The sequence below is a fragment of the Akebia trifoliata genome, chromosome 3 (assembly GCF_017979445.1).
Source record: "Akebia trifoliata isolate Shusen 1 chromosome 3, ASM1797944v1, whole genome shotgun sequence".
Classification (NCBI taxonomy): Eukaryota; Viridiplantae; Streptophyta; class Magnoliopsida; order Ranunculales; family Lardizabalaceae; genus Akebia; species Akebia trifoliata.
This window is the reverse complement of record NC_141377.1, coordinates 46,234,797-46,254,943: the sequence shown is the minus strand read 5'-3', so window position 1 is coordinate 46,254,943 and position 20,147 is coordinate 46,234,797. Positions and strand designations below refer to the sequence as shown.

General features: G+C 33.8%; 1 protein-coding gene across 3 annotated transcripts; it reads right to left on the bottom strand.

Moving 5' to 3' along the window:
- Window positions 1-456: 456 nt before the first annotated feature.
- On the bottom strand, window positions 457-19,694 carry LOC147407383 (S-adenosyl-methionine 4-1-methyl-2-pyrrolidinyl-3-oxobutanic acid methyltransferase-like). 3 transcript variants are annotated; one of them, XM_086435929.1, is made up of 3 exons: window positions 19,544-19,646; window positions 1,145-1,822; window positions 457-1,061 (listed from the first exon to the last, which is right to left on the bottom strand). In XM_086435929.1, the coding sequence occupies exons 1-3, from the start codon at window positions 19,616-19,618 to the stop codon at window positions 705-707; spliced, it is 1,110 nt and encodes a 369-aa protein (XP_086292055.1). In that variant the 5' UTR covers window positions 19,619-19,646; the 3' UTR covers window positions 457-704. The 3 variants fall into 3 exon arrangements, with proteins under 3 accessions (XP_086292055.1, XP_086292054.1, XP_086292056.1); XM_086435928.1 differs by lacking the exon at window positions 19,544-19,646 and adding an exon at window positions 1,967-2,122; XM_086435930.1 differs by lacking the exons at window positions 457-1,061; window positions 1,145-1,822 and adding exons at window positions 18,327-18,680; window positions 18,756-19,433 and having other exon boundaries at window positions 19,544-19,694.
- Window positions 19,695-20,147: the final 453 nt, after the last annotated feature.

Genomic DNA, 20,147 nt, shown 5'->3' with positions numbered 1-20,147 from the left:
TTCTCACGATTGAATGTTTTAATCGTTTGAACTCATCGTTTACATTAAAAACATTACTTTTTTGGTATCTCAATCAAGTATCGGGGACTTCATTTCATCAAAAAGGATTTAAGTAGGAAGAAAAAATTATTTTCGAGGGGATTTTTAGATATTTTGAAGATGTACGTAAAAAATTAGAGATTTTTTCATCTTTTTTCTTAATTTTTGGATGAAAATTAATAAAAAATGATTATTTTGGGTTAAAATCATCTAAACAAGTCGTTATCTCAAATTTTTAGAGTCTTTTCAAATATTTTAATTAAAAAATGAAATTTGGTGGGTACCAGTGTTGAGTTCAGCAATAAAAATTATCAACTTGACAATAAATAAATAAAACATCGAGTTCGACAATAAATAAAAATTGATGAACCAGACAATAAATAAAAAAGCGGTGAGCTCGCTAACATCGAGAGTACATTAAGAAATAAAAAAAGTTTATTAAATGTCTACTCAAGCTATTCTGCAAATTTTAGAGATTATTTAGAAATAAATCCCTCGGCCAGGGTCTTTTAAATAATTTTCCCATATTTTAAACCATTAATTTTTCAAAACAAGAGAATATCTTATCTCTGGCTAGTGGTCACAACTTGCCGAATGTAAAGTTCCATATTTGATTATTTGAAACAAGCATCATTATTGTAACATATACTAAACTTAGAGGATCTTCATTCTTTCTTTGTCAGGGAGATGACTACATTGACATACTTGGCTTCATCTTTCATTAGGAGCTCGATCGCCTTCTCCATGAACCTAGAGAATAAATCATCCAAAATTTCCTCTCCGAAGTGATTCACCAGCATTGATTCAGCCACAGCTCTTATGCACATGCCTATGTTTTGCCCCCTATTAATTATGTCTCTTTTATCATCATCTTCAATGTTACCATCCCAATCAACTTCAAAAGTCTCGAGTCGATCGAGCTTAAATGATCCTTCAGCCTCAATTAAGTTCTTTATTTCTTTAGCAGAAGCCGCATAGTATGGAACGTTGAAGGAGTCCAGTTTTTCCTCATCCACGAACCCCTACATTGAATTAAGCTGATTTTTATAAGATATAAAGCAATGGGTTAATAGTTGGATACTAAAATGGGTAACAAATAAGGTACCTCTGTGACCATGTCATTGAGAGCGGACCCTAATAATGTCCAAGGTGTGCAATTTTCATCTTTTGAGGGATCATCACGTCTCCTACCCATAAATGTTAGGACCATTCTTCCTCCGGGAATTATTTCTTCAGATCGTAATCTAAGAAACAACGAGAAGTCCAACTGAAATTGCTCCAAGTAGGACTTAAGCATGATCGGAGGGCTGGTCGTTGCTAAGTAAATATTTCCCTTGTTCAATGGAGTTTCTCCTTCACTTTCAAACCCTTGAGGAACCCGAGAGAGAAAGTGGAGGCTATAAGAAGAGTGAACAAAGTGAAGAGTTTCATTTGGAAATAGCCTCGCATAGAAAGATCCAGGCATTCCGGTTATGAAACACTGACCGAACTCATCGCCTTTCTCTTTCTTGAGTTTTTCATAGAAAGTAGGCAACGACCTGAAGATGGTGTTAAAATCATTTCCTGGGAGATCATTTAGGAAGATTTGGAATCCGGGTGGCGGACGATTCAAATGATGGCATATCATTTCAGTTGTATCTATAATCTCAGAGATGACCACTAGGGTGTTGGGTCCTGAAGAGCAACCTAAATCTGCAATCCTTAGGCACTGAGGGAGGGTGGAGCAGTACAGATTTAGTATGGTCTCTTCTACTATGGGTTTCACCTTGGCTATCACTGTTCTCTGTAAACATATAATGCAAATCATTTAGAAGGAAATTCAATAGGTAGGCAATCAACAAAGAAAAAAATATGTTTGTATGTGTGTGTGTGTGTGTGTGTGTGTGTGTGTGTGAGAGAGAGAGAGAGAGAGAGAGAGAAGAGATACTTGAAGTGTGGAGTTATTAGCATAGCTGGCTTCTCTTTCTCCTCCATTCATGTGAAGAACTTGTTCTACATCCATGGCTAGCTATCTATCTAAAAGCTTTGATCACTCACTTCTCTTTAGAGATTCTTCTCCTTTTAGAGTTGAAAATCTAGAGGGACAATGCAGCTATTTATAAGCACCTTACAAGGAGGAAACATAATGATAAAAAAAGATTGGTTGAATCAACATGAAACACATTGTGTGAGTGACAACATCATTTAACTTACTTCCAATGTCATGGCAATTGGGTCCCTAGATCTAAACAACCGTTCACACGCAAACAAATACAACGTGAAACACGCTTCTAACCCATTTAACCCCGGAGCGGATCCTATGTGGTGCCTCTTCCCTGTTGTGTCTTTTAATTAAGTAGAAATTGAAATCTTGAAAACAAAATCAAACAACTCAATCTCGTATGCATCATAGTGTAGATCAGATTTGAATTTTTTTCCTTTTTTTTTTTTACCAAACAGAGTTTGTGAGTATGTCACGTGGCTGTCCTTCAATCATCTAATATCACTACAGGTTACTGCATAGAAAACTCACTACAAGAATCCGCTCCCATTTGACCCATGGGCTTGGCCCATAATGATTTTTATTTTATTTCCAATGAAGAGCCATTGGGGTAGGGGAGGGGACCCCAGACAGACCAGAATAGTGACATTAAGAGTCACTGGGATTCTCAATGAAATTCATTTATATCTCGATGAAATTCATCTTTATTTCTACCTGAGGATGCCCATTGGCATCCTCCCTTACAATGGACATTGACGACTCAGTAGGTAGATAAAAAGTGTTGGATCTTCTTTTGCATGTCATTGGTAGTCTTTCAAGCTCATTGTTTCTTGGTCGTCGATAAAAAATTGCTGGGGTCAATGATATTTTAAAAGTGTGATACATGGCTAATGTAGTGCCATTCTCATCATCGTATGATGTGTTATAGTTAAGGCAAATAATGAAATGTTTGATGTTTTGATTACGATATCTGACGAATGGTGTTGAAGCTGAAGAGCATCTTTATATTCTTAAAACCTTAATAGTAAAGACAAATATGTTGAAAGGCAACTTGCTAAGCCAAATGATCAAATTGTTTGTCGTCATGATTGTAATATATCCAACGCCAAGTGTTGAGGCAAAATATCATTTTAAAATGACTTACGTGTGAAAACTGAAAATCCAAGTTGAATCTATCTGTTTTAAAACTCGAAAACAAAACGACTTAATTGTCTTGGCTACTGTTAAGTCAAATAAGGGCTAAGTTAACATGTGCCTTAGGGCACGTGTTACACTAATTTAATACATCTCCACATTTTTTAAGTTCTTTTTATTTTTATTTTTATATTTTAGGTTGTAAAAAGGATTTTAAGATTACTTTGAATAATAAATATAAATAAATTTTTCTGTGGTGATAAGATTTTGGAGGTGCATTAATTCATTTTTATATGTTAACATGTGCCTTTGACCGGGGGTGGATTTAGAGTGGGGGCAACGGGGACACTTGCCCCCACAAGAATTTTCAAACCTTCTTTAGAGTAATGAACTATTGCTCTCCCAATTTGTTTTACACTCTTAATTGTCCCCACAAAACAATTTCCACTGTTATATTGCCCCCACAAAAAAAAATTATAATCTTCATTGCTCTCACAAAAAAAAATTCACTCTTACATTGCCCCTACAAGAGTTAAAATCCTGGCTCCGCCCTTGCCCTTGACAGTATCACTAAAATTAATAAATTTATTTTTGTCAAAAATATTGTAATATATGTTATATCGTTTGAGAATCATAATTTTAAAATTTTGAAAATTCAATCCTACTTGAATGTCTAAACGAGTTGAGTCAACTTCAAAACTTATGGGTCAATTTGGATTAGTCAAATAAAATACATTAATTTTAGAAATATATAATTCCTTTTAAAATTAATTCAGAAATATATATATATATATGGGTCGGGTTCTGTAGACCCCCATTACGACTCATCCTTTTGTCTTATATGGGCAAAAGTGTTTGGAATGGGATGATTTTTTGTGAGGATGATCTCTATGGTGAGGAGATCATCCTTGCTAAAAATCAGCTCATTATGAAACTTCTAGCCACATGTTTACAAGTTGAAAAATTTTAGACCGTCAAATTTTTGTAAATCAATTTTGATGGGGTTAGAAGTTTGGGAATTTGATGATTTATTGCCAAGATGATCCCCTCATCACAGAGATCATTCTCACAAAAAATCAGCCCATTCCAAACATTTTTGCCCATATAAGACAAACGGTGAGTCGTAATGGGGGTCATAGGAACCCCACCCTCTATATATATATATATATATATATATAGGGGGCGGTTCAAGGGCCATATGTAAAAACATATGAAAAAACAATGGTTTTTCAAAATATGGGTTAGAGGTTTTGGATTGAGCTGATTTTTTGCAAGGAAGGTCACTATGATGAGAAGATCATCCTCACAAAAAATCAGCTCAATCAAAAACTTCTAAATCCATCAAAAGTGATTTACAAATTAGTGACAAAAATTGGTAAAAAATCGATGGTCCACATTCTAAATCACTTTTAATGGGGTTAGAAGTTTTAGATTGGACTGATTTTTTTTTCCGGATGATCTTCCCATCATAGAGATCATCCTCACAAAAAGTCAGCTCAATCCGAAACTTCTAACTAATATTTTAAAATTTTATTAATGTTACATTGTTTTTACATATGGCCCTTGATCCTGACCCATATATATATATAGAGTCAGGTTCAAGGGCCATATGAGAAAACATATATAAAAACAATGTAACATTAATAAAATTTAAAAATATGGGTAAGAAATTTCGGATTGAGCTGATTTTTTGTGAGGATGATCTCTATGATGGGAAGATCATCTGAAAAAAAAATCAGTCCAATCTGAAACTTCTTACCCCATTAAAAGTGATTTAGAATGTGGACCGTCGATTTTTTTTCCAATTTTTACCACAAATTTGTAAATCACTTTTGATGGATTTAGAAGTTTCTGATTGAGCTGATTTTTTGTGAGGATGATCTTTTCATCATAGTGACCATCCTTGCAAAAAATCAGCTCAATCCAAAACCTCTAACCCTTATTTTGAAAAACCATTGTTTTTTATATGCTTTTACATATGGACCTTGAACCGCTCCCACATATATATATAGTCCCATTCAGCAACAAACATTTTGGCAAAACATTTTTCAAAACATGGGTTAGAGGTTTTGGAATGAGTTGATTTTTGGTGAGGATCATCTCTATGGTGAGGAGATCATCCTCACCAAAAATTAGCCCATTCCAACACTTCTAGCCCCAGTTTACAAGTTGAAAAATCGTGGACCGTTCATTTTTTGTAAACCATTTTTGATGGGGTTAGAAGTTTTGGAATGGGCTGATTTTTGGTGATGATGATCTTCTCACTATAGAGATCATTCTCACCAAAAATCAGCCCATTCCAAAATCTCTAACCCATATTTTGAAAAATGTTTTGCCAAAATGTTTGTCATAATGTTTGTTGCTGAACATTTCCCATATATATATATATGGGAAATGTTCAACACCCTAAGCTTTATCCTACACTTTAACAAACGTGTTTTGTCCTACATGGGTTAGAAGTTTTGGAATGGGCTGATTTTTGGTGAGGATGATCTCTATGGTTAGAAGATCATCCTCACCAAAAATCAGCCCATTTCGAAATTTTTAACCCCATATTTACAAGTTGAAAAATCGTAGACCGTCAATTTCTTGTAAATCATTTTTGATGGGGTTAAAAGTTTTGGAATGAGCTGATTTTTGATGAAGATGATCTCCTCACCATAGAGATCATCCTCACCAAAAATCAGCCCATTCCAAAACTTCTAACTCATGTAGGACAAAACCCGTTTGTTAAAGTATAGGGTAAAACTTAGGGTGGGGAACGGGACCCTATATATATATATATGGGTGGTGTTCAAGGGCCGACTTTTTGGCAAAACATTTTTCAAAACATGGGTTAGAGGTTTTGCAACGGACTGATTTTTGGTGAGGATGATCTCTACGGTGAGGAGATCATCCTCACAAAAAATCAGCCCATTCCAAAACTTCTAACCCATGTTTACAAGTTGAAAAATTGTGGACCGTCCATTTTTTGTAAACTATTTTTGATGGGGTTAGAAGTTTTGGAATGGGCTAATTTTTGGTGAGGATGATCTCCTCACCGTAGAGATCATCCTCACCAAAAATCAACCCATTCCAAAACCTCTAACTCATGTTTTGAAAAATGTTTTGCCAAAAAATTTGCCATTGAACGCTACCCATATATATATATATATAGATGGGTAGTGTTCAAGGGCAAACTTTTTAGCAAACTTTTTGGCAAAACATTTTTCAAAACATATGTTATAGGTTTTGGAATGGGCTGATTTTTTGTGAGGATGATCTCTACGGTGAGGAGATCATCCTCACCAAAAATCAGCCCATTCCAAAACTTCTAACCCCATCAAAAATAGTTTACAAAAAATGGACGGTCCACGATTTTTCAGCTTGTAAACATGGGTTAGAAGTTTTGGAATGGGCTGATTTTTGGGGAGGATGATCTCCTCATCGTAGAGATCATCCTCACCAAAAATCAACCCATTCCAAAACCTCTAACTCATGTTTTGAAAAATGTTTTGCCAAAAAGTTGGCCATTGAACGCCCCCCAGATATATATATATATCTGGGGGGCGTTCAATGGCCAACTTTTTGGCAAAACATTTTTCAAAACATGAGTTAGAGGTTTTGGAATGGGTTGATTTTTGGTGAGGATGATCTCTACGATGAGGAGATCATCCTCCCCAAAAATCAGCCCATTCCAAAACTTCTAACCCATGTTTACAAGCTGAAAAATCGTGGACCGTCCATTTTTTGTAAACTATTTTTGATGGGGTTAGAAGTTTTGGAATGGGCTGATTTTTGGTGAGGATAATCTCCTCACCGTAGAGATCATCCTCACCAAAAATCAGCCCATTCCAAAACCTCTAACCCATGTTTTGAAAAATGTTTTGCCAAAAAGTTTGCTAAAAAGTTTGCCCTTGAACGCTACCCTATATATATATATATATATAATTTGTTTATAACCAAATAACTGGATCGTGTGTCTGACTTTGTGCATTTTGAGTCAAGGTTTGGGATCCAAGTCACCTCAAAACCAAATCAGTCATATTGACTCGATTGAATTTCTAGTCAACTCAACAAGGTTTAAATTACGGCAATAATATAGTGTTAGATATATTGCCACCTAATCAGGTTTCTCATCTCATATTTCCTAACACTGAGAATTAGTTGACTCAGCCAGGTTTTGGGTCAATTCCACCACTTGGCCATAGGGGTAGCAATGGGTACCCATTTAACCGAAATCAAAAATCCTAATTTCGATTTCCTTTTTATTAGAACAAGTTGGAGCCGGATCTAAAATGGAACCAAACCGATAGGTACAAGAATCGTTAGGTTCTATCCAAAGGGTAGTCGCGGGTACCCAAAATTGATTTATTTTGACATTTCTTTCTGTGCCAAAGGTGATTCAGGGTATGTTTGATTGCATGGAAAGTGGCTTTCCATGGAATTTGAAATCAATGAAAAAATAGTGGTGGAAAATAGGTAGGGTTGGAAAATCAAATTCTATTGTTTGATTGTACTTGGATAAAATCATCGAAAAATTATATGAGGAAAAAGAAAAAGAAGGAGGAGGAGAAAGAAGATGAAAGGAGGGGGAGAGGAAGAAGAAGATGAGGAGGAAGAGGGAGGGGGGAGGATGTGGTGGTGGTAGTGGTGGCGGTGGTGATGACGACGATGGGGCGGAGGTAAGTGAGGAAGAAGAGAGGAGAACGTGGTAGTGGTGAAGATGGCGACAGTGACTACGGAGGTAAGTGAGAAAGATGAGGGGAGAATGTGGTGGTGGTTGCGACGGAGGTGAGGGATAGAGAAAGAGAAGAAGAGAAGGTGGTCGGAGATGATAATGACGACAACGACTATGGCGATGGTGACGACGACGACGAGGTTGGTGCGGTGGTGGTAGTAGAGAAGAAAATATGAGTGGAGAAGAATTAGGGATGAAAATTTTGGGTGGGTTTCACTTTCCCACCCATAATTAGGGATGAAAAATTTTGGGTGGGTTTCACTTTCCCACCCATATGGGTGGGAAAGTGAAATCCATGTTTTGGTGGACTTTTTGATTGAAATGGAAAATAAATTTCCATTTCCAAGTGGAATCAAACATTTCAAAAAATGTCATTTTCTATGGAAATTGATTTTTCACCCTATTTTTCATGTGCAATCAAACATACCCTTAAGGTTTATATATATATATATATTTCAAAATAAATGCATTTATATAAAATTCTTCAATTTTTTATATAAATTATCAAATGGAACTCAAAATAAGTTACTCTTCTAAAAATTTAAAACTTTTAACTAAGATTAGTCTTTAATTTTGAAAAAAATCATTAATTTGTATTTTTAGTATAACAAATTAAAACTAAGTTAATTATTTTGTTGATAATATGTTAAGTTTTTTAAAAGGGATTTTTTTTTTTTTTTTTAATATTTATAATGATTTGTAATACTTTTTTTCTCATTCGATTCTTGAGAACTAGAACTGATGGGTACCCGTGATTTTTGGTGATTCCTATTTTGATTCCATTTATTTTGGAACCGGACCCAAAATTGAACTAAATATAATGGTTATGGTTCTAAATTCCTTATGAACCAAACCGTAACCGACCCATTGACACCCCTAGTTGGCCTTAATTTTCAAATTCAATAACTTATTGTCTTGTTCTCCATCAAGACATATTCAAGTTATGAGTAGTCAAATTATTAAAATCAATTTAAATTCTTTTATAAATTTATTTGTACTTATAAAAGCTCCAAACTTCCACCTAACTCCAAATTTAAAATTAAAATTCAATTGTGAAAATATTTTTTTCAATGTTTTTGCAATTTTGTCATCTATACCTGAAGAAGTAGATCATATTTTTGGATGGCAAAAGTGAGCATAAGGACTCTTAGTAAGGGTGAAGTCCTTACTTAGTAAGACTAGTCGGACTCCTTGAATACAATGGTTAGAAATGATTAATGGTGTTTGTTTTTGGGAGTCTGGATCCCCTGCACCAGAGTGCACAATGTGAAAAAATCCCAAATTTGACTGCCTTGGACTGTAAAATTTCATAAAATCCGATGGACAAAGGGGTCAAATTGGCGTCGAATTTTTTATTATCGAATTTTTTTTTGATGGGCCAAAACTATCAAATTAATGAAGGATGGGAGAAATTCGATAGCTCTAAGCTGTCAAAATTCAGTTTCTAAAATTCATGGGCCTTGGCCCCTAAAATTTTTCTGTCGAATTTTCCAATTTTCACATAGTGATGGAGGATTGAAACCCTCCTCCCACACCTCAACAAATGGCACATTAGCCTCAATTAAGGGATTGATGCCTAAAATATCTCCTCTTTAAAATTTACTTTGATTGTGGCTTAAGTGGCATGTGTTGAGGTGTGGGAGGAGGGTTTCAATACTCCACTCTAGGTGCATATGATCTGAACTCTTTTTTTTTTTTTGTATGTGTGTGCAGGTACACTAGAGCCGTGATAAACCAAAGCAGCACAAACCCAAATTCAAATTGAGCAACCCCACGAACTAGGTAACTCACTGTATGAAAAGGGGGTAAATTCGACGCTAAGGTCATTACGTGAAAAATGGGTAAATTTAATGGATCTTGGTGTCAAATTTGCCCTTTTTAATGTAGTGTTTAAAAGGGTCATGTTGAATTTACCCCCTTTCTCACGACAAAATTTTGTCTTATATTACAAAAAAGTTTTAGAATGGATTAATTTTTTTGTGAGGATAATCTCCATGGTGAGGAGATCATCATAAAAATAGAAAAATCAACCCATTTCAAAACTTCTAACCCCAAGAAAAGTGGTTACAAACTAACGGTAAAATTTGATTATCCTCAATTATTCAACTTTTAAACTAGGGTTAGAAATTTCTGAATGGACTGATTTTTTGTGAAGACGATACCCTCATCATAAAGATCATCCTTTTAAAAAAAAAATCAGCAAATTCTGAAACTTTTAAACCATATAACAAGAAAAAAAAAAACTTTGTCTAGTATTTTGTCTCTTGAACTCGAACCCCATCAAAATTGGTTTACAAAAAATGGGTGGTCTACAAATCTTCAACTTGTAAATAGGGGGTTAGAAGTTATAGAATGTTTGATTTTTGGTAAGGATGACCTCGGCACCATAGAGATAATTTTCAACAAAAATCAGCTCATTTCAAAACTTTTAACCCATGTAGGACAAAACTTGTTGACCAAAAACCAGACATTACGAAACTTCTAAACCCATGTTTACAAGTTGAAGATTTGTAGATCGCCCATTTTTTGTAAACCAATTTTGATGGGGTTAGAAGTTTCAGAATGGATTGATTTTTGGGGAGGATGATTTCCTCACCATAGAGATCATCCTCTTTAAAATCAACCCATTGATTTTTACAATTAATGGCCATGTGAAAATTTTCCCATCTGAATCCCAACCTTACCCCATCCCCCTTATAATATATAGTCATAAAAGATTCAAAAAACCTTTTTCCTCATCTCTCTTAATTTTAACTAAATAGGAATTATAATCTATTTCAACAATTTTTTTATGGTGAATGTCGAATAGAGAATGATATACTCATAATTTCAAACATTTTAATGTAACTTTCGATGTATTCAATGATTTGTGACATTAAATAATGAACAAGGAACAATATACTTGTAATTGTAGAGATATAGTTCTAATCTTTGATCTGCATGTCTGTTTCACCACTATAATATACAATGATGGATTTATAGTGGGGATGTTAAGGGCAATTGCCCCCACAATATTTTTCTAAGTTTATGGATTAATGCGTTATTGTGATAGATTTTAACAATGGATTAAAAATCTATCACCATTGCTCCCACAAAAAAATTTCCAATCTTAATTGGCCTCACAACTTCCTTTTTTCACTCTTAGTTATCCCTAAGAATTTTTTTTCTACTCTTGGTTGCCTTTACACGGATAAAATCCTAGCTCTGCCCTTGATAATATATGCATTTGGGGTATTTCAAGAAGATCTATTGAGTCTTAAGTTAAAAAATATTGAAAAAAAAAAAAAACAATCAATCGTTTAGATCAATGGTACAATTGTCGAGATAAGCATTTGAATTGTTGATCTTGATGATTTCATTTTTTTGACAATGGACGCTGGATAAATCTTTCTAAATGCCCAAAATGCATATACAATAATGATGAAACATACACTTAGATCAAACATAATAGTATGATTAAAATTATTCAACTCGATCTTAATTAGAGTATAACATTTGATCCACAAGAATCAATTTCTCCACTATGTCATATACAATTTGGAGAAGAGAAGAGAAGGGAAGCAAAGAGAAATTCAATTTCTCTCCACCATGTTTGGATTGACAGGAGAGAACTTGGGACAATTTTCAAAATTTTAAAATATCATAAAAGAGATTTAGGGGCAAAGTTGGAATTGTAAAATAATTTTATAAGGATTTCTCTAATTTTCTCTCCACTTTTGGATAGAAAGAAAATGAACATTTTTTTCTCTCCTTTTCTCTCCAATTTTTTTTCTCTACTCTTCCCACTTAACAATCAAAACAAAAGAAATGGACAGAAACTCATTTATTTTCTTCTCTCCATTTCTCTCAATCCAAACAAAGCGGAATGGTATGTTTGACTGTTTGGATTTTGAAATCCGTTAGAAAATTAACATGAATAAGAGGGTGGAAAGATGAATCCTATTGTTTAATTCTAACAAAGGCTTTTCTTAAAATAAAAAAATAAAACCACAAAAATATAGATGAGTGATCCCCTATTTCTGAGAAAATGAAGAAGAAGAAGGGAAGAGAAAGAGAGAGAAAATCTAAGAAGGATTTTGACATTGCTCGGGTGATGTGGGAAATTGAAATCCTTTTTCGATGAAACTTTTTATTTAGAGTGAAAATGATAATTTCACATGAAAATTACTAATCAAACAGTGAAAAAAGAAAAGAAAAGGAAATTAGAATAATCCCTCACGTATCATGCATTAAGAAATGCCAACCCAATGTTCTTAGTTTTATTTATTTATTCTTATTTAAAATTAGTAGTGCATGCCCGTGACCTCAATCTTCTCTCGTATAGACTAATAAAAATAAAGCTAAAAGCTCTCCAATTTATTTTTTTTCTTCCAAATATCAGTCATCCCCTCTTCACTAAGATGAGGATAACGTGGTTGTCATGATTATGATGACGGTGGCAATGATACAATGATAAACAGTCATGATGATGTGATCATAATGATGAGGTAAAACGTGACGTCCACGTTTGGTTAAAATACATTTGAGAGATTTACCGGGCAGGCCTATCTGGTGCAATTTTATTACAAAAACTCCCCTTACTTTGTCAAAGTTTGTTACATGGACAAACCTTACTTTATGATTCATGCTACCATGACTAACTCAGTAAGATTTCAAATTGTACTAAGGGCCATTGGGCCAACATGGATAATCAAATTAGCAATCCAACAACACAGCCTTCTAAATTTTACGGAAAATTTAGATTACACATAAAAATTGAAAAAAAAAAAAAAAAAAACTTTTTGAGGTTGATAGTAGATGTTGAAAATGGATGTATAGCGAACTCTCAAATTTAAAATTAAAATTTAACGGTAAAAATTAATTATTATTTATTTAAGTTATTAGAATTTTGTCCTTTGTAATCTTGTAAGTCAAATCATGTTTTTGGATACCACAAATTGATGTGGTTAGAATCTACTCCAAGGTATGTTAAGGAGTGATTGTTTGCTCACAGACCAACACCGGTTTGACATGTGATGCTATGACGTAAGTAATAATAAGAAGGAAATTTCTCTCCTATCCACACATCCACTCCCCAGAAATCTTTATTTTTACATTTCAAATCTTAAAAAGTATTGTGGGATCCACATGGATTATCATATTGAAAATCAAACACTACAACCTTCCATATTTCATGAAAAACTTCATGGTAAAAACACATTTTTCCAAGCTTGATCAATGGTGTTGAAAATGGACCACTACCGAGTGCCCAAATTTAAAATTAAATTACAATAGTGAAATATAATTTTTCTATAATTTCCTTTTTTTTTTTCTAGAATTTCATCATCTACAACACTTTTATATTTGATCATATTTTTCAATGTTGCAAGATGATCTTATTAGGAAATGTCGATTTTTTACCATAGGCAAGAGAGAGAAAAATTCTTTTATTATTGCTTATTTCATTAGTGCCACATGTCAAAACGGTGTTGGTCTATGAGCAAACAATCACTCGTATGTTAATTAACAAATTAACCTAATTTTTTATTTTTAAATTTAGGACGTGAGTCCACTCTAGGGTTTACTCGGTAATGAACTTGATAAAGTGAGGTTCGGTGGGTAACGAACTTCATAAAGCAATGTTCTCTTGTAGTTGTTAGAAGTCCAAGGGAGTTTTTCTAATAAATTAAAATCTGCTATATATTTATATATAATTTAATAAGTAAAATTTTATTTTTAAAAAAATATTTGAAAGTTTATGGGGGAGCAGATCCACTGTATTCCTTTTTAACTCTATGGCCCTGTAGAACTTTTAGATGGTTAAGAGTGTGCCACATAAACCACACACTCAAAGTATACCATTGAATTGGAGGTTCAGTGACCGTCCATTTTAAAAATCTTGGATCATGTTTAAAAGGCCTTTTTTTTTTTCCTCCAAATCTGATCTAAACCATTTGTATAAGAGATCTGAATTGTTATTTATTTATATACTTTTTTAAATGTGATGTTTTGTGGTCTTTAGAAGAAAAGCTACAGCTACAGGGTCACAGGGAAAAGGGGCTACAGAGGATCCGTTCCCAAGTTTATGTGACTTTGAACAAACACATTTTTCAAACTAAAATCTACTCTCAAGTCAATGTACCAATACTTTTTTACACTGTAGCAAGAGAAAACCTCTTCTACAATATGGATTGGCCCAGGTTTGCCAACTCTATTAGGCCTTTGGGCTTTGTCGAACTGGTCCGACTAATATGCCTAAAATAATAAAAAGGCCCAACACGCGTGAAAAATATTGTCCGGCCCATTGACTCCTTGATTGTTCATGCCAATAGTATTTAATGCTTGTTAGTGACAGTTTAAGGAAGTGTTTTTGAGGTCTACATTTATAAAGATTAACTTTTGTTTATGAAGATGTTTGATTGACCACAATACTCCTTAGACAGATGGGACTAATGTGTTTTTGGGACTATTTATGTTTTTTTTATAAATAAAATAAAAACCCTTTTTCGACAAAATGAAGAAGCCAAAAGTGAGTACTTAGCTTCAGTGTCTGCTCCCAAAAATCTCTGTCAAAAGCAAAAATCTGCTCCCAAAAGACTAGATCAAACGCACCTTAGTCAAGCTCACCGTCTTGCTAATGCTAGAGTCTTGAGCCCGTAATGGTGCGCACTACCACCTATGGAATAAACTGTAAAGGTCACAAAAGCCTTTATGTGACTTTTGACCTTCCAAAAGTCACATAAAGGCTTCTGAAAAGCCTGAGGCACAACTCTCCCTTGATAAAGAGGCCGTTTTACTTTATTTGGCGCAATCCCAATCCCACCGTGGGATCATTACTGTTCTTGTAAGCCGTCCATTTTTATCTATTTATTAAAAGAATCAGGATCTAGATCTTCCCCAAAAATCAGCCCATTCTGAAACTTCTAATCCACATAATACAAAACACGTTGGTTCTTGATCATGATCCTTTAAATATTAACTAAGTTGATTTTAAAGATAGAATAATAAAAAAAAATATTTTTCTTACAATTTATACGTGTTTTAATTTTTTTTTAAATAATTATTTTAAAAATTTTAAACAAACAATCGAATTAAATCTTATTTTTAAAGAACTTCTATTACCACACCAACTTTTGCCAATGCCACTACAAGATGTCTACTAAGAGCAACTCCAATAGACTCTCTAAATGTCTGAGACTCTTTATTATAAAGAGTCAAATGGAAAAATATGGGTCCAATAGACTCTCTAAATGTCTGAGACTCTTTATTATAAAGAGTCAAATGGAAAAATATGGGTCCAATAGACTCTCTAGATGTCATAGTTAATGTTGCTAACGAAAAAATCGAGACAAAGTCTTGCTACATGTAGCAACAATGTTTGGTTCGTTATTGTTAAAAATATAAAAAAAAATACTTTCCTTACTAATTCAGTAAGATTAGAAATCTTACTAAGAGTTGTTGGGCCCATATGGATTATTACATTGACAACCAATCACAACATTCTTCTAGATTTTATGGAAAAACTCATATTCACAAAAAAAATTTCATTTTTGAGCTTGATCCAAGGTATTAAAATGAATGGCTACCGAACACCCAAAACTTAAAATTATTAATCACGGTGAGAAGTAATTTTTTTTTCCCAAAGTTCTTAGAATTGTGTTTTCTAAAAGTTTGTGGTATCGGATCATGTTTTTGAATTCTAAAATGTGAAGTCACGACTCTTATTAAGATTTAAGTCAATTTTCAACAAATGAGAGATTTGTTGAGTATATTGGAGCACCCAACAAAATTTGGGTTAATTAAAACAATATTTGTCAGATTTTGACAAAAAATGTTTTTTATTATAAAGAGCATTGTTGGAGTTGCTCTAATTCTTTAGTGATTTACATATGAATTGGGGTGGCGTTAGCAAAAATTGGTGTGGTAATAGAATCTCTGTGTTTATCATTTAATATTATAACAATTTTTTTATTTTAAATATTAACTTAAAGTGATTGTGTAGATAAAATAATAAAAATGATATTTTTCTCATTTTGAGAAAGCTAAAATTTAACTTAACATTTATAGGATGTCATTGGATTGAAATTTTATATATATATTTTTTTACGAAAAAGATCTTGATAATAGTGAGGTTATACGTAAAAGTGAGGGTATTTTTTCTTGTCTTCCAAATTTTGATGTAAATAAACACCTATTCAACCTTCTCTTATTATAATAAGAAATATAAGATATTTTTTTAACCTTTCAGCATGTTGTTAAATGCAGCGTCATTCATAGGAAGTCACTTTAGCATTTTTCTATTTTTTTTTTACGGGTAAGTTGGACGGGAACCCACCACGACATTTTTTTTTCAATGTGTCAAACCAACTCAGCTATGGTTCTAAACCCCATAAAACATAAGATTACACTATGCTAGAGTCCATGATATGCACCAGTGTGGAGGATTGGAACCCTCCTCCCACAACTCAACACATGCCAGTTAAGCATCAATCCCTTGGATTGTGACTTACGTGGCATTTGTTGAGGTGTACAAACGAATGTGGGTGCTGAGGAACAGACTCATTATACTATTGTAATTTTTCTTCATTAGCAGGTGAGATGTTTTTCAAGAACCCGATACAAGTATGACCATTGACCTATTCACTTTGTATAGTTTTGCCGTTTTGAACCAGTACAAACGAATCTGGTAAAGTGCATTTGCAGTGGGGGTACCAACATAGGTATCATTAAAAAGTAGATGCATACACATGTATAAAGTGTTTGAAACTCCGCACTGAATTCCTTGGGACCACCCTCCAGGGTGCAGTTGACCCTCGACTCAATTAGTTGCACATAGCACTTATTGAGGGGGTGGTGCGTGCAGTTTGGGATTGGTCTCACCTGAAGGGTGAGGATAATCACAATAAGGAAATAAAATGCATACACATGTATCAGATGACATTAGTATTTTCAATAATTTGAATTTTAAACTTGATTATGTGTGGGAAACAAATCACATGAACTTTATTTTATTGGTCTTGTTAATGTGTGCCCTAAGGGCACACCTTAAATATAAGGTATTTTTGGTACAAAATTCAGTTTCCCAATGTATTAAATGCATTTTAAACTGTGCCCAACAAGAATCTTATCACAATGTGAAAAAAGTTCAAATTTGACAGACTAAAAGGTCGAATTGGTGTTGAATTTTTCGTTGCTAATTTTTTTTTTTTTAACGGGTCAAAACTATCAAATTAATGAAGGATAGGAGAAATTCGATAGTTCTAAGTTGTCAAATTTGGGAACATCAAGAATTTCAACAATCTTAGACCATCAAAATTCAATTTCTAAAAGTCGTGAGTCTTGGCCCGTCAATTTTTTATATTAAATTTTCCAATGTTCATGTAGTGTATTTTTTATCATAAAATTTTTAAAATAATATAATATCTTTAGGAAAATAAATTCTCCCAAAAAACTCAATCACGAATTTCGAATCTATAATCAAACAATCATAAGAACCAACGTATATTGAGGGCCTCCTCAATTTACAAAAGTCAAAACTATTCTCCTTAGACTTCATTTGATTATTAGGATTTTGTAAAATCTTAGATTGACTTTTTTATGAGCTAAACATCTCTCTATCTTTAGTCATCACTAGAGGGCAATGTCAATAAGTTTTCGTATTTAAAGTGAGTTTTAAAAACTAGATTGGACCATTTTGAATAAACTTAGTCCAGCTCATTGAAAATTAGAATTTGTTTAAAAATTGTGGGTTTCCATAAATTAACGGTTCAACCTTCGAACACGGTCTTATAAACCGCTGTTCTTTACACCGAACACAAATTTCTAAGTAAGAAGTCAAAATGTCCACGTCATTATCCCTTTTTTCTGTGCTTTATTCAGAAACTTCCTTAATTTATATATTAAATAAAGAGTCAAGTGGCATACTCAATTGACACCCTGACACAACAAATTCAATAACCATAGATCTATAAGTCTCAGGATACATGATTGCACTTGTCCATAAAAAATTTATTCCAAGGGAGCCGTGTATCCTGAGACATACAGATCTACTAATCCTGATCGAACTTGTCCACGCAAGAGAGTCAATTGAGTATACCACCTAGCGAGTCATAGTATTAGGACTCATGCATACATGGGCTGTTTAAAAACACCTTCTTAAATTGAAGGTGTGTTAGCAGAACATGGTATCGATTTTTAGAGCAAATTTCATAAATTAATGTTTATTATTATTTTGAATTTAATTATCATCTATTAAAGAATATTAAAAATTAAAATCTTAAATTATTTAAAAGAATGTACTTTCTTAAAATATATATATATATATATATATATTATTCTTAATTAATAATTAAAAAACGGCCTGCCCAAATTGAAGCAAAATTTCAGTTTGATTACCTGTTCGGTTTTTAAAACATTGACATTTGAACCAAGCATCATTGCAATAACGCATAAGAACTACTTAGATGATCTTGATTATTTCCTTGTCATGGAGATGACTACATTATCGAACTTGGCTTCATCTTTCATTAATAGGTCGATCGTCTTCTCCATTAACCTACAGGACAAATCATCCATAATTGCCTCGCCAAAGTGACTCACCAGCATTGGTTCTGCCACGGCTCTTAAAGCCATCGCTATGTTTAGGCCCCTACTGAAGTTTTCTCTTTTATCATCATTTGCTGCATTACCATCCCAATCAAGTTTGAAACTCTCCAGCCGATCGAGCTTAAATGATCCTTCAGCTTCAATTAGGTTCTTTATTTCTTTAGCAGAAGCATTATAAAATGGCACGTTGAAGGAGTCCAGTTTTGTCTCTTCCACAAGTCCCTACATTGAAATTGAATTAAGCTATGAATTATGAGTTAACAGTATGGGACATAAAAAGAGTTACAATTGAGGTACCTCCAGGACCATATCATTGAGCGCAGACCCTAACAACGTCCAAGATGTGCCATTTTCGTTGTTTGAGGGATCATCACTTCCTCTACCTACAAGTGTTAGAACCATTCTCCCTCCTGGAATTATTTCTTCAGACCTTAATCTAAGAAACAACGAAAAATCCAACTGAAATTGTTCCAAGTAGGACTTAAGCACGCTAGGAGGGCTTGTCTTTGCTAAGTATATGTGTCCCTTGTTCAATGGAATGCCTTCTTCACTTTCAAGCCCTTGAGGTACACGAGAGAGCCAATGGAGACTATAAGAAGAGTGAACAAAGTGAAGAGTTTGGCTTGGAAAGAGCCTCCCATAGAAAGACCCAGGCATTCCTGTTATGAAACATGGGCCAAACTCATCTCCTTTTTCTTTCTTGAGTTTCTCATAGAAATTGGGCAAAGACTTGAAGATGGTGTTAAAATCGTTTCCTGGAAGATCATTTAGGAAGACTTGGAATTCAGGTGGGCGACAATTCATACGGTGGCATGCCATGTAAGTAGAATCTATAATTTCAGAGATGGCTAATAGAGTGTTGGGTCCTGAAGAACAACCCAAGTCTGCAATCCTGAGACACTGAGGGAGGGTGGTGGAATACAGATCTTCCATTGTCTCTTCTATTATGGGTTTCACCTTTTCTATCACTGTTCTCTGTAAACAAAACAAATCAAATCAAATTAATTCAAGCATATCTAAGAGGAAAACCTGACAATCCACAAAGAAAATGTGCTCGCGCGTGAGAGAGAGAGGGAGAGAGAGACTTGAAGTATGGAGTTATTAGCATAGCTAGTTTCTCTTTCTCCTCCATTCATGTGCAGAACTTGTTCCACATCCATGGCTAACTTTCACTTATGTCCCTTCAGAGTTTCTTGATCAACTTTTAGAGCTGAGAATCTAGAGAGACCAAAGCAACTATTTATATAAAGAAGATTGAAAATTTATTTATTTATTTATTTATTTTTATGCAGATTACATAACCTTATAGGATTTAAATAGATAAATAAATATTGAAGGATAAGAGCCAATCCATCCTATTTGGGCATGTAATCTATTCTAAGATTATCTCATCTAATTCTACTTTTCATGAGATGATATGGTGTATCACAATACACCTTATTACAATGCACATCATAATACTTTAACACTCTCCCTCAAGTTCATGACCATTGAAGATCAATGTGAGTTTGACAAAATATGAATCCTTAAATCTTTTTCTTTGCCTTGTAAGATAAAAATTGCCTTTGCTGAATTGACGTCATCAATGAAAGTCTAAGAGATCATTGAAGAATTATTATTGTCTAATGTCTCTTTGATGAAATAATCAGTAACACACACCCCCATGTGTGTAAAAGAAAAGAAAACTAA